The 15,010-nt window shown below is 57.8% G+C and overlaps 1 protein-coding gene across 3 annotated transcripts in view; it reads right to left on the reverse strand.

Annotated features, from left to right (window-relative positions):
* The window catches only part of LOC103291427 (rab11 family-interacting protein 5), a 157,074-nt gene that overhangs the window by 119,493 nt on the left and 22,571 nt on the right, over nucleotides 1-15,010 (reverse strand). For 2 of the 3 annotated variants that reach the window (XM_054728477.1, XM_054728478.1), the window contains exons 4-6: nucleotides 7,539-9,155; nucleotides 3,899-4,088; nucleotides 3,493-3,636 (exon numbers count right to left, since the gene is read on the reverse strand). In XM_054728477.1, the coding sequence (XP_054584452.1) occupies nucleotides 3,493-3,636; nucleotides 3,899-4,088; nucleotides 7,539-9,155 (1,951 nt within the window). Of the gene's footprint in view, nucleotides 1-1,383; nucleotides 3,637-3,898; nucleotides 4,089-7,538; nucleotides 9,156-15,010 lie in introns of those variants that run through there. The other variant, XM_008147454.3, reaches the window with a different exon arrangement.

The following is a 15,010-nucleotide window of genomic DNA, read 5'->3' on the forward strand; positions in this document are numbered from 1 at the left end:
ATTAATATACAAAGTGTGTATACATTTTTGGGGGAGCGCCCTATAGTTGTTGGCTGAGTTAAATGCACAGGAGGTCTTAGGAGCCTTAGCAGCCTCCACTTCCTTTTGCCAAGGAAGATCCCTCCTGGGGCTAATTCCTAGGCAGGAAGAGAACTGGGAGTGGGGAGTAAGGTTCAGTGGGGTTACAAGGATTTTAGGGAGGGGGAGTACTGCCCATGGTAAAGCAAGGCACCAGCAACGATAATGAACACAAGGGGGAGAGGGGGAGCTGCCTGTTTCACACAAGAGTACAGTAGAAATATTTAGTTTGACCCTAGGGAACCCCACTTTGGATCTCCTTAGTCTTGTGGTGAGGTGCAGGGTTGGCTCATGCCTTCCCATGTGTTTCTTAACAATGTATGGTCCATAACTGTCAGTTCATCCTCCAACAGCTGAACCATAAGAAACAGATGTTCCTGAAAGCTGGAGAGAAATTCCCGCTAGCCCTGAAGAACCATTTGTATCTTGGATTTGTAGCTGACCTTTCCCTACAAGGCCAAATGGTTTGAGAATAGCAATCAAGTCTTTTATCCTCTGTACTAGGGGCCCAGTGCACGAATTTGTGCACCTTGAAAGGAACTGTGGGCTGCGAGGCTGCAGTAGGCACAGGGGCAGACCTCAGCCCCTCCCACTGCGCCCCCCCCTTCCCGTCTGACGGCCGCTCCCACGCACTGACGGCACTGGCCCCACTCGCACCCACTGAAGGCGCAGAGTGATTGGGACCAGTACCAGCAGCAGGTGCAAGCAGGGCCAGTGCAGTCAGCGGGTGGGAGCGGCGGCTGCTGTCCCCAATCTCCCCTCAGGAGCAGGGGGAGGTGGAGAAGCCTTGAGGGGTGATCGCAGCCGGCCCTGGGCACCCACAGTGGGTGTGAGCGGTGACTCCGGCTCCAGCAGCAGGTGCGAGCACCAGGCGGGACTGCGGCATGCGGGAGCAAAGAATTTTCAGTAACCACCAGAGGCTCACCCTATGACAGTGACTGGCACCCCACCTTGGTCTGGAGCCCCCTCTCACCTGCTCCACCATCCCGCCACGGCTGATGCCTGCCATGTTCTGCACACACACCCTGGTGGTCAGCACACATCATAGTGACCAGTTGTTCGGTTGTTCCGCCATTTGGTCTATTTGCATATTAGCCTTTTATTATATAGGATTATGTAAGATTCCCCAAAGTATTCAATAAATGTATCCTGGGAATGAGAAAAGACTGAGTCCACGCCGCTGGGCAATGCTGTGCTGCTGCCCTGATGTTAGGACAGTGACAGTGTTATCCAAGAAGGCCATCACCTCCTTCCCTAGGAAGCCTGCTTCACATGCTCATCAAACCAGGAACACAACAGAGCCACTTGCAGTCTGTGAACTTTTTATTCTTCATAAAGTGCTCGAAACATGAAGAGCAAGGTCTTTATAAACAGGAGTTACAACTAGGAAGACAAACGGCAAAGCAGAACTGCCAGCTCGCTGCCCACCCCACCTGCAGCTCTCTTCCAACTCATGGCCAGGAGCAGAAACATCCGGCAAGAACCTGGGCTTCTACTCCAAACTTCCAGAGACATCCCTGGCCTGGGCATTCTGGAAGTTCACAATCAAAGATGAGTGGAAGGTCAGCCTCAGGGCTGGGATACCTAGTAGAGCAGTGACCCTTTTCCCCCAGAAGAGATACCTATCCATTGACCCCCCTAAAAGCAGGACCAAAGTCCTAGGTACCTGTGGACACTTTCCTCAGCCTTGATGAGTGTCTTTAAGGTAGATAATGTTAAGGGGCTTCCCCCATATGTGGCGCTCCTCTGCTTTGTCCTGGCAGAAGACATCCCCCATTGAGCCAATCTCCTTCAGAGGCTTTCTGAGTGATCCCAAGAGTGACCCCACAGGCCAGCTCAAGAAAATGAGGCGATCCCCGAGGAGCCCTTACCTCCTCATTGGGTCAAAACTAGCCTCTTTCAGCACCTCCTCACCCCAAAACTTGGCTAAGGCAGGGTGCCCCACGCCACCAAAGGTCCCCTGCAGATGCCATGGGGAAGCCTGTTGTTTTCTGCAAGAAAACCAGGGCTGGGCCAAAGGACAGATACTTCGTTCAAAGTGCACCGCAGCCAAGCCAGTCAAGGCTATGGGGAAGGGGCAGGCTGGGTCAACAGGTAGAGGATAGATGGGAAGGCTTTTTCCTAAGTATAAGCAGAGTGGACCTCCCACTTCCACAATGTAGTTTTTCCCCCAGGATCCCCCTCAATTGGTGTTGAGGGAGTAAGAGAAGCCAGCAGATAGGTAAAGGGAGCAGCAGCAGGTTGGCCGGACTCTTCACTGAAATTAACTCGAGGGGAGGGCAGAGCAGCAACAGGGCTGCCCCCTCCTCCATTTCCGTTCCTAGCATCCTGCCAGATCCAGTCCCTTGCGCTCAACAGGGAAGGAGAGGGGCGCCAAACAGAGGGCAGGGTCTACATCCAGAGGCCCCTGACCCCACCCACAAAAGGCACGTTTTAATCAGTTTCCAAAAGTTCAAATCCTGTAGCAGCACAGAGTTTTGGCATCTGGACAGGCAACAAGAATAGGGATAGAGGCTTGATCCCCAAACAAACAGCCCAAAGCCCCAAGGCCTGGAGGAGCCCACACCTTGGAGGTGGTCTCTCCACATCTGCCCGGGGCTCTCCACACGTTCACACATGACACTCATGGACAGGTCGAAGAGGAGGGCAGGGAGTGGCCTGGAGAATGCACATCATCTCCTTCTATCCACACCACATCCGCTCCTCAAACAGCTGGAGACACACAGACTCAGGACACAGCAGACAGGACACTAGACCAGTGGTCGCCAACCGGTGGTCCACGGACCCCTGGTGGTCCGTGAGGTCCGAAAGGTTGGCGACCGCTGCACTAGACCATACAGGCTCCTTGTTCTCGGGGAACCGACGTGAGGCTGAAGAGCAGGTGCCCTGGTTGCCCATAACTCACAGACCAATGGGCAGCTTGGTCCTTGCCACAGCCCTGGTAATACTAGGAGCCCTCCAGGGGCTGGAGGAAGATGAGGAGGAAAAGCGTTTAGCAGTGGGAGAAATGGCTGACCATCCCTGTGGGTAATAAAGTATGTCCCAGATACCGCATCAAATTGCAGCTCACCCCTGCTCTGTCTTGAGGGCTAAATTCTTTGTTCTAATTTCTGGAACCCTCAAAGCTAAGGGTATGAAAATAGGCAGGTGGGTGAGACCCACCTCTAACCGGAGTCCAAAGGCCCTCCTTCCAGCAGCCCCAGTTGAGGCAGGAGGGAGGGGGAGCAAAGGGTGACAACCGAGGACAGACTGCGCCTGCCCAGGGGAGTGAGTTCAGCAGGAGGAGGGAGGAGGTGAGCCCTGCTTGGGCAATGGGTCCACGCCAGCCCTCCAGGGGGGTGAGGGTGAAGAGGGCTACTTTGGGGGGTCAGGGGGGATCTGCAGCAGTGTGGGTGAGGTCTCCATGATCCGCACCAGCAGCCGGTCGATGTAGCTCTCCAGCTCCTGCACATGCTCGTCCCGCTGGCTCAGCTCCCGCTCGCGCTGCAGGAGCAGGCCGATGAGCTCGTCGTGGGTCAGGTGGTAGTACTTGGCGGACTGGTCTAGCGCACCAGAATCCTGAGGTCAGATGGAATGAGAGTGAGCAGGGCACCCTCAGGCCTACCTGCCTGGCTGGCCACCGACACCCCAGTTACACCACCACAGGCCCCGGAGCTGCCTCGGTCGCCAATGCCAGAAACAGCCTAACTGGCTTCAGGGCTCTGGCACGGGAGACCAGGCCTGCTCCTCGCTCCACCCTGCCCAGCACCGTTTCTGAATTCCTCTCTCCCCAGCACCACACGTCTGATCTGATCGCCCACGGCATCCTGCCAGGCCTCACCTTCAGCCTCTTGGTGTCCACAGTCTGGCCAACCTGGGAGGCCGGAGCCACAGGCTGAACGCTGCCAGACGTGACTGTCTTGAGCTTCTCCAGCCCACTGCTCAGGGCTGTGCTCAGACTGGAGCGGGGCTGCTTCCTGTCGGGGCTGCCCTCCACAGGGGCAGCACTGAGCGGCTTCACAGGGTGGGGACTGTGGAGACAGACAGAGATGCATTATGGGGAGGAGAAGGCAGGGCCACAGTTCTGCTGGACAGAGACCCACCACTGCTTCCTGTGGTGGCTGCCCCTACATAGCAAGGCCTCAGGGCAGCTGTGTCCAACATTCCTCAGCACCCTACCACCTGCCCCTCCCCATTCCACTCCCTCAGATGGCCCTGCCCCTTCACCAGGAGAGCAGAGGCCTCTTTCAGACTTCTCTGCGCCTGTACCCAGTCTTTGCCAGGGCTGCCCCCCTCCACCCATCTTCCCTCCATCCTCTTCTGTATTGTAACATTTCTCTGGTGGGGGGAGAGGAGTGTGACCAGCCCTCCCAGGTTCCCCGTTTTCTCCGGACTATGGGGATCCCCAGGCGGTGGGACTTGCCGTGCTAACACCAGGAAAGAGCTGGGCAAACTGGGACACTAGGCTGCCCATGTCCCTCCATTGGTTGCTTCCCCTCAGCATTTACACCGGTTTGTGTTTGCCAGGCTACCACCCGCAGTCCCCCCACCTCTTCCTCCTCACCCAGCCTCTCCAGAGCTTGGAGACTACATTCCGTCTCTAAGTCTGACCTTCACTGACTCCTCAACCCAGAGAACAGGACGCCAGCCCCAGCAGCCCATCACCAACGTTCCTGCTGGGAACCCGCTTCCCTCCTTCCTGACCTCTCTGTGGCCCACTCCTTCCTTTGGGCTGCTCTCCTCCCTCATTTTCTCCCCCCTGCCCTTCTCTGCTCTTCCAACTTCTCGGTCTTAAATGCGAGTCTGCCAGGGGTTCTCTCCCTCCACTCCTCACAGCCGTCTCCAGCCTAGACCTCGGCCGAGTTCTAGACTCACGCAGACAGTTCCGGGCTGGCTTATCCATGTGGGGTCCACCCCAAGCATGCCACCCTCCCCGCCACGCCTGCCCTTTCCTGGGCTCCCCAGTGGTGAGTGGCGCCATCAGCCCCCCATGGCTCTGGGAACTCCTCTGAATCCCCCGCTTTGGCTTTAGCCGTAACAAACATTAAGCCCTGCTACCTTCTCTCAAACCACCCCCTCCTCGCCAGGCCAGGACTCACTAAACCTTCCTCCTCTGGCCACAGCTGCTAAGTCAGCCCCCCCTTCCCGTCCCCCAACTCCCCTGCTAGGGAGTCCTGCCCACCTCCAACTGCTCCTCCACTGTGCTGTGGGCTCATGATTTTAGCCTCCCTCCCTCCCAGGGTCAGAAAACAGTCTCTAACACAACAGGCCCCTGGCCTTCCCTCCCGGCCCTCCATGCACTCCAGCCAGGACAGGCTCTCCCTCTCCTCTGGGCTCTTACAAAAGCTGTTCCCCTGTCTGGAATGCTGCTCCTTGGCCTGTGGGCCTGCTAACTCCTACTCAGGTTGCAAAGCTGAGCAAGGCCACTTCCTCCAGGAAACCTTCCTGCTTCCCCCAGGCTAAGCTGTCCCTCCTCTGGGCCCCCAGCACCCTGTACCCATGAGTTACCCAAATTGCAAGCATCGGGCCCCTAATTCAATTAACCTACCCCTAGAGGACCTCTTTACGTCTACTTCACAGAGCATTCGACCCGTTAGAGAGCAGGAAGCAAATGGCTTGGGCCAAGGCCTGAAATCCACTGCAGAAGGGCTCACCCACATGCAGGGAGGCCCACAGCCTGGGAAGAGTGGCAGAGAGGCAGGCAGGGCAGGCAGCAGGGAAAAGAACATGCAGTCTGTCCTTCCCACCTAGGCATTTGCTTTAGGGAAGGGGTGTAGAGGCAACTCTACTGCCACCTATGGGCTGTGCTAGGGGCAGGGAGGAATACCGGTGAGGCAGGCAAACACCCTGAATGGGGGCCAGGAGTCCTGGGCTCTGCGTCTGATTGCCCCCCTGCACCTGAGGGACCTTGGACCCTGAAGCTCTTATGGACTCTATGTCCCCATCTGAGAAATGGGGACAGTTCTGTTTGGCCCATGATGTAAGGAACATGCCAAGTACAGACAGGAAGCCAACTCTAAAGAGAGTAAGACTGGTAAAAAGTGGCGAGTGTACTTGGAAGTGCTGCTGGGATACAGCAGGGCCAGCTGAGGGCACTGGGACGCTGTACCGCCTCCTCTCCCACACCTCTGGGAACGGCCTCACCACCTACCACTGCAGCCGCAGGCAGGCAGCCCGGTCTGCTTCCCACCGCTTCTCACAGACCAGCATGGCCCCTGGGCCTTCCCTTCATGCTTCACTTCCATCTTCCCCACTGGGTTGGAACTCTTGGCAACATAGCAGGGACAGCATCTTTCATCCCTGTCAAGTGTCTGACACACACTGGATGCTCAGTGAATTGGGAGGACTGAACGCAGGAGCCAGGGCTGGGCCTCCCAGAGGCCGGTGCTGGAGCTGGCCTGCTCCCCAAACGCCTCCCTTCCCTGCTCACCAGAGGCAGCAGCACCTCTGCTCCCCTCAGGCCTCCTAGAGCGCTGGCAGGCCTCTAGACTTTTTTTTTTAAATATATTTTATTGATTTTTTTACAGAGAGGAAGGGAGTTAAAAACATCGATGAGAGAGAAACATCCATCAGCCGCCTCCTGCACACACCCCACTGGGGGTGTGCCCGCAACCAAGGTACATGCCCTTGACCAGAATCGAACCCGGGACCCTTCAGTCCACAGGCCGACACTCTATCCACTGAGCCAAACCGGTTTTGGCTTTTTTTTTTTTTTTTAAGGCCTCTAGACTTTGCTGCCCCTGCTAAATCACACCCTGTCACCCCCAGTGACCTGAGCACTCCTCGTTAGCCACCCGGTGAGGTCACAGCCTCATAATTCTTCCAAAACAGACCAATGCCACAATGGCCAGTCACACAGGCAACCACTGTCAACTCAGCACAGTCCCAAGCGCCCGGGGACCACCCTGAAGGCACAACCACAAACCAGTGAAGCCCTGAGGAGGCCAGAGACCCTTTCTTCTGAGGTCACAGATGTGGGACGCACTTCTTTTTCCTTTCCTCAATGGTGTCTCCACTTTCCTCTCTGACCTCAGCACCAGCCCGTCCTGTCCTCTGGCTCTCTGCCTTCCACAGCCTCTCACCCTGGGGCCTGGGGCAGAGGACAGGAGGGGCGGGGCATCCGACAAGCTACACTGCCCCCCGCCCCAGCCCCTAGTTGCTGAGGGCCCTAGCTCTCCTCTCCCTTTCCCTGCCCATCTGCAATACCTCCCCACCCACTCCTCACCCCCTGCATTTCATCAGTGTTGTCATCCCCCAGAGTCCTGGCTTGTGGGGGCACCTGCAGGTCCAAGGTCCAAAACGGAGGCAGTTTCAGAGCCGGCACCACAGAAGACGAATGTCTTCAAAGCCCGCCTTGTCCTGCCTGGGTGAACAAGCCCTCGCCCAGGAGGGACAGCCCCTGGAGGGGCTGAGGCCCTTGCAGGCTGAGTTGCCCCCTCCACCCCCTTCCTCCTGGAGACTGCTGTCGGGTGGCCGCTCACCTGTCACTGGGCTGTGGTTCCTCAGCTGGTCGTGTCTCCAAGGGCAGAAGCGCAAGCGGGGAGGCTGGGGTGACTGCAGCGTGGTCCTCCCCAAGTGGGGCAGGGGAGCCCCCAGGGGGGGAGGCTGGCTCTCCGGGGGACAGGGAGGAAGAGGTCAGGGGCCAGGCTCCAGGCAAAGGAGAGCACGGAGAACTGGGCCCCCCGTGGCAGTGGCTGGCCCAGGGCGGGAGAGGGGGCGGTGGAAAGGTGGGCTCCGGGGGTGTGGGCAGCTCTTCCGGTCCAGAGTGGATGGATGATTCCCTGGACTCGGGAGGGGATGTGGACGGGAGGCTGGGGGGATCTCGGCTCTCCTGAGACAAGAAAGGGTTTAAGGCATCCTCCTCCAAAGCCCACAAATCAGGCTGCGGGGAGCTGCCCAGCCGGGGTCCAAGCCCCTCTCCTGCTGGTTCCCGGCTCTGGGCCTCAGGAGCCTCAGGGCCTTGTCCTCTCTCCAGAGCCCCCCAGATCTGCTGGCTCTGAAGAGCCAGGCTCTTTGAGCGAGAGGGCATGGGGGCAGGACCCTCAGGGCAGCTGGTGGGCAGAGATACAGACACAGGAGGGCTGGCGTCCTCCACTGGCTCCTCCAGGCTTGGCTCACCCAGCAGGGTTCCCGAAGAACAGCTGTCAGACTCGGACCCTGGCTTCTGGCCGTCCTCCTTGGCCTCCTGGGAACCAGCAGCCAGCTCACTTAGGAATGCGTCGCCTTCTCCTGTCTCTGCCCCCCTGCCACTCAGCCCCCCTGTAGCCTCCTCCTCCTGGTAAGCTGCGGGTATGAAGAGGCGGGGCGGCTTGGGAGGCACTGTGCTGGGCGGCAGCCCCTTGTCCAGCATCCACTCGGGTTTGGGCTCTGGCTCCAGCTCCAGTTGGGGGAGCCCCTGGTTCCCCTTGGGGCTCACAGGCTCTGGTGACTCTGGCTTCACAGTGGGGGGAGGCAGTTCGTCGGACTCTCCCCGTATGAGTGGTGAGGACGTCTCAGCCCCAGGAGAAAGGGTGACCACATCCCAAGGCCAGGAATCGTCAATCGTGTTGAGCTCCTGCAAAAGCTGCCTTTTGCCTCTGGAAGCTTCCTCACGCTGGCCCTCAGGGGCGTCGTCTGGGCCTGGCAGCCTCTCCCACACACTGATCACTTCCGGGGAGCTAAACAGAGATGAACTGTCTGCTGGACTCTGCCCTGCTTCCCCTCCTGGGGCCGTCGGCTCCCTGTCTGCTTCTGAGTCTGAGGCTCGCGGGTGCAGCAAGGCTGACGTGGAGGGCTGGCCGGCCTCTACAGACCCCAGGGGCCCCGGGGCGGCAGCACTCAAACTCTGGTGGTCCAGTCCCAAGTCCAGAGGAGCCCTGGGCTCCAGCCCCTCGCTGCTCCCACCTCTTCCTCCTCCCCCTGGGCCCCCCGGGGGCTCAGCTGCCTTCACTGTCATGGCCCCAGGGCCTGGGTCTTGCAGCCCCACTTCTGCAGGGGCCAGGATCTCACTCCTGGCCTCTGGACACAGCCTGCTGGCAGCAAAGACGTTGAAGGTGTCTTCCCACTCAGGCAGGGCTTTCCCAGGGGAGGCCAGGGGGGTGGGACCGGCCCTCGAGGCCCTGGGGAGAGAGGGAGCAGGTGAAGGAAAGTTTAGTGCTTTGTCGGCTAGGAGCTCCTCGAAGAAAGGGTTGCTCTGCAAGGAGGTGAGGAACGGATTGGTGAGACCCAAGAATCCAGGTGGGGTGGCTTCAAGGGCAGCGGTGGCGGCAGCTGCAGCGGGGGAGGCGGCTGCAAAAAGGTTAGTGCTTAGCATGGGAGCAGCGGTGGGAGCAGGAGTGGGGGGGGCCGGAGCACAGGGGGAGCAGGGGAGGTGGTGAGGAAGAGCAGCTGGGTCAGGTTCTACCTGAGGAGACACGTCCAGGCTGTGGAGGGAGACAAAACCGTGAGCCTCCTGGTTAATGCCAAGACTGGAAACGCCCCTGCTGAATACCATGCCCCCTGCCCCCCACCTGCCTCTAGACGAGGTGCCACATGCCACCCAGGCTGGGTTCAGGCACGTGTGTAGGCCAGCGGACAGAGGGAAAACCCAACATGTAACATACATTAGGCACCACCCAAGGAGGAAGATGCTGGGTGGAGTTCATTGAAGCCTCACACCAACCCTGGGAAGCAATAATCCCATTTTACAGGCAGGGCCCCAACCTAAACCAAGTGTTCTTTCCACTACCCCATGCTGAAGATGCCACTCAGCACCAGAATTATGCCTGGAGAGCCAATAGAACGTGCCTCACATCCCTTCAGGACTGGCTTGGAGGGGGAGAGGCCAGAGAAAGGCCAACCTGGTACCTGGCTGGACAAAGCCAGCACTATCAGAGACATGACTGGCTTTGCCAACCCCTCACAGAAACAGGAGGTGAAGATGGGCTCTGTCATACATGACAAGGTATCAGCACATACCTGTCCAAGGAGGACAGCAAGGCACTGCCGAGGACATGTGCTGTCAGGCGTCCACAGGGCCCAGCATCGGGCAGCCGTGCTCTGTACCCCAGCACCCACAGGCCAGCCTGGAAAGCAGCTGGCTGGGAGTCGCCAGGAGCCTCCTGGGTCCTCCCCTGCACAGATCCCTGGCTCCCCTGGAAAATCCATCCCATGGAAATGAGCCTACATGCCCCAAAATCCTGGAGAGCATTTGCTGGCCTGCACATGTCCCCTCCTCTCTGAGAGGGGGCATCCTCTGTACATGCATCTTGTCTACAATGTGCAGTGGACTTTAGGGGTGTGGGCAGGGGCAGACTCTGAAACTAGAGCTCTCAGTTTCCCCAGGATACTCCCAGGACACAGACAGACCCAGAAAGACAGTGCAGGACCCAGCACCCCAAACCCAGTCGGACTGTGGTTTGCCGCTGCCTTGCAGCTGACCCCAAGTCAGATCCAGACTCCTGTGGCCTCACCTACTGAGCCCCATCTCCCAGGCCCCACTCTAAGCCCCAAGACCCCAATCCTTAATCCCTGCCCAAGTGGATAATCATGGGAACTTCCACACATCCGTCTTCTCCTCAAGCTGCTGCCTTCCACGGGGAAGTCCTGGGGACGGGCCACGAGCTGGCAGAGGTCCTAAGGGCTACAGGTTAGACTAGAGGGGCATTTAGGGAAAGAGGCCAAGAAGTCTGGAGCTTACCAGGATTCTTCCGAGAACCAGGGCTCCAGAAAGAGCAGGCCCCACACAGAGCTGGGCAGAGGTAAGGGCCTGTCCACAAACACCGTGGGCAGGGGACGGGAAGGAGTTGGCTCAACCAGGAGCAAAGGTGGGCTTCCCAACAGTCTGCAAGTCTGGGAGCCCAGATCCCCATCCCTGGGCTTCTCTTAAGAATCCAGCTTCCAGAGACTCCACTGACCCTGTATTTGCACCACACTAAGTCCCCATTCAGGGCGGGTTCTCAGTCTCATGCTACCACCTAGAGATGAAGGGAGAGGCTTCCCTGTACCACTCTGCCTCTATGGATACTCCTGGGCCTGGAGTCCCAACCTCTACAAACATCCCTTCTCCCCTCATTTCAGGGAGGCCCAGGGCCAAGGCACAGGTGCCTACCTTGGGGATTGAGGAAAGTAATGTACCACCACTACGTGAGTCAAGATACCCCCTCCATTGAAGCACCCATACCAGATATAGCCACCCCTGTCTCAGCCCCAAGGAATAGGGCGGGGTACTCTGAGCCACCTCTTTCCCCAGTCTCCTATGACAAGTGGCATAGGGGCCTGAGGAAAGAGGGCTCCATCAACATTAAACAGCACCACGCTCAGCCCCGGCTGGCCCCGCTCACCCTTGCAGTTTGGGTTGGCAGTCGGAACTACAGCAGAGCAGCAGGGAAGTAGGCTGGAGCCCCAGCCTAGGCTGGCAACCCCACTGGCTCCCCAGAGGTGCACACAAACCCGTTGGTATGGAACCGGCAAGCAGCTCTCCCTGGAGTAAGGGACTCCAGGTGCAGGCCCAGCAGGCTCCCCAGAGCTGGACAGGCTCCCTCTGAGAACATCCATCCATCCCTCCTACCCAGCAACAAACCCCTCCCCCAGCCCCCCTCCCCCTTGATCCATGAGATGCCCATTCTGAAGGTTCTCACCTTAGAACATCCCCTCCCTACCATTCCACCTGGCAGATCAGAGACACGTGCCCATGTGTGCTGAGCTTTGCAGGTTATGCTCCGAAGACAGACAAACACCCGCGTCCCAGAACCCACCGTGCCAGCCTAGCACAGTGCCGTGCCCCCGTCAAGCAGTGGGGGCTTCAACTTATGCTGATTCGTCTTCTAAGATCAAAAATTAGGGAAAGAAATCAGAACTCCAGATGGCTCTGCCCTCTCAGGCTACGGAAATAAAACTTTACGGCCTGCAGGGACCTTCGAACAACTGGTTAAACCTGCCATTTAACGGAGGAATCGCCTGTTCTCTCCAACAGCACCCCCCCCCCACCCCCGTCTTCTTAAGCCCTGGAACTGGCAACTCGCTCTCCCACGGGCCACCTCTGTAGCTGGTGGACAGCTCTTCCTTAGGCTGAGATGCACTGTGTCTTTTTATTTCCACACCTTGACCACAGAGATGACCGTGATCTGCAAAGGCTCACCTCCGGGCAGCTTCCCAAAAGGCTGAAGCCAGCCTTTGAGGTGTAACCACCCCCAGCCAACATGCCCTGCAGCCACCTCTCCTGAGGCATGCTCTCCTGTCACCTGCCTGAGATGTGCCCAATGGCCAGGAACATGTCCGGGAGACTGGACATATCCTCTCCCATCATCTGGCACAATGAGGTGACATAGTGAGGCCTTGTGAGCTGTAAGTAGGGAACCACATAATTTATCTTCCAAACTGGAACGTTTTAACTATGGTAAAGAGACACTATTAACTACGCCAGGAAAACAGGCACAAACAGGCGGATGGCCACACTAACTCTCAGTCACTGGGCACACAGCACAGTCACTCATTTACTCCGCGAGAATGCGAGCTCTCCCACTGCACACTCCGGGGACTTTGTCCACCACCCCTGCTGAGGGGCTGGGGCGGAGATCGAGAAAGGCCACAGTACACTTGCATCTGTGTAGTTTCACACTTTCCCCCGATTAAAACATCGTTTGTAGCTGCCAGTTGTGATGGAGGAGGGGCAGGGGACAGAGTAGTCTGCCCTTGGGAAGCGGACGCTCTAAAAGGATCAGAAAGGGAGGAACAGACACAAAAACAAACTGCTCTGGACCTGGCAGGGTAGCGCCCATGATCGTGGTGACCCTAAACACACACTAAGTAGCCTTCACTGCAGCTCAAAATGAACGGCTCACTGCAGGGCTGGTGAGTGGGGACGTGTCCAGTGGCCCCATGGGGCTTGGTGTCCGTTACCAATTCTCCCCTCCACCGGACACACACACTGGTAGGGGCCTCGTGTAACAGCCACAGGACCGGGCGGGGTGGGGGGCAGGTCAGGAAGAGCAGGAGGATTATCTTCTCGGCCCTCATGCCATTATTCCCCCTCCTCCAGCCACTGCCTTCTCCAATGGCAGCAGCTTTTTCTGGATACTGTGCGTCTAACACATACTGCTTCGGGTCTCTCCACGGGGCATCAGTGCCACCTGAGAGCACTAGAGGGCGCCGCTGCCCTTCCTCGTGAGGAACACCCAACAGTGCACAACGGCAGTCCCAGGGCAGAGGCCCCCCAAACCTCTGAGCTGTGAACAGGCTCCGTGTCCCCAGCTGGGGATCCTGCAGCCATATTCAGGCAATCCAGTTCTCAGTGTCTAACCTATCGCTTCCTGCAGTGAGTCAGCTCACCTCTCCTATTCTCCTCAAAAGCCCTAGGCAAGCCTTCCGGGTAAGCACGGACAATTTTTTCCAGACGAGCCTCCCCATCTCCTCAAGGCACACGGGCCCAGGGTGACACAGATGGAGCTCAATGGCCAGGTTTCCCGCCTCTCCCGGCCACGCCCCCTTACCCAAAGAAAAGCCCCTCCCGCCTGCCCTGCAAATGGGCCCTCGGGAGGGAGGGCAGGAGTGCCCTGGGTGCCCTCCAACCAGCTGTGGACAAGCTCAGAATTCAAATAGAGAACAAACATCTCACAGCTTCCTATGTCCATCTGGCCTCTCAAAGGCCGTGAGGAGACATGGAGAAACAGAAGGAAAACAGGCTCTAAGCAGGAGCAGTGACATCCCCAACATCACTCAAAGACATGGCCTGCAGGGGTCTAAGCCCCAAACCTGGGCAAGTACCTAGAAGTGACCTCACAGAGAGGTGTCCCCAGCATCTGTCCTGCCCAGAAAAGGCCCGGAGACACCCACAGATGAGAGCACCAAGCCCATGGTCTGTGCCCCTCTGACCCTGGCCCCCACCTGCTCCCAGCAAATGCCCTGTGGGTCTTCTACTACCTCCCTCTCTTCCACCTCCTACAAAGGTCTGAGTTGTCACAGGACCATCAGGCACAGCCTGGGCAACTGAGAAAGGCCCACCCCTTTCTTCCTACTCTTCCCCGAGGCTACAGGCGGCCAGCAGTTCCCCTGGGCTCTGGTGGGTAGGGGCTGGGCAGAGGGACTGAGGGTGATGTACTAGGCAGGGAAAGCAGAGGGCAGCCTCACCCAGAGGCTGACCCACCCACATACCTGTCTATGAGGCTACCAGCTGGCCAGGGCCCACACAGAGAAAGGCTCTGCATTTCTGTCCCCATTCCTCTCAGCAGAATTTCACAGGGAAAGAGAAGAACCAGGACTTCAGGAAGAGGTTTAGGGACCTTCCCTCTACCCTATCACTTGACCCTTCACCACTGCGCCCAGCCTTCCCACCCCACTTCCTGCCCCTATATCCATAAAGAGGAGGAGCAGGCTTGCTGAGAGAGCAGTGTGCCTTTGCCACACTCGTTAGGGTTGCCATGCATGCTCTTGTCTAGGACTGGCCTCAGGCCTTTGAGAATGGCGATACATGGCCTATCGCCTAGGCCTGGAGCCCCAACCTGGGCCCTGTTAGACAAGTCAGCAGCTCTCAAAGGCTCAGCGTTGGAGAAAGGCAAAGGGGCCAGAGCGGTGGTCAGGGGCTGCGATATTGTGATTTACAAGAATTACGTATTTCTCATATGTGCTCTCCATCCAGTTCCTGGATCACAGTTTCCAAACCTCTTGAAATTTCCTGAGTGACAACAATGAAGCATCTTTTATTATAATATTTGGTCTTTTGTTCTCATTTCCTGAAAACACTTCGAAGCCACGAAGGTGAAGTGGTGCTTGTTTTTCCTAACAAACCCCTTTCACCACATCTGGGCTTATGTTAATGAGGTAACTTTTGCAAAGCACCAATGGGAGGGGGCTGGTTGCCAATGGGAACAACCACAAATGCAGGGTTGGAGCTTTCAGTCCCACCCCCTAATTTTGGGGGGAGGGGGATGGAGGTGAGCCAATGGCCAAGGATGTAATCCCTCAAACCCATGTAATGAAGCCTCCACAAAACCCGAAA

This window comes from Eptesicus fuscus, chromosome 16 (assembly GCF_027574615.1).
Source record: "Eptesicus fuscus isolate TK198812 chromosome 16, DD_ASM_mEF_20220401, whole genome shotgun sequence".
In the NCBI taxonomy this organism is placed as follows: domain Eukaryota; kingdom Metazoa; phylum Chordata; class Mammalia; order Chiroptera; family Vespertilionidae; genus Eptesicus; species Eptesicus fuscus.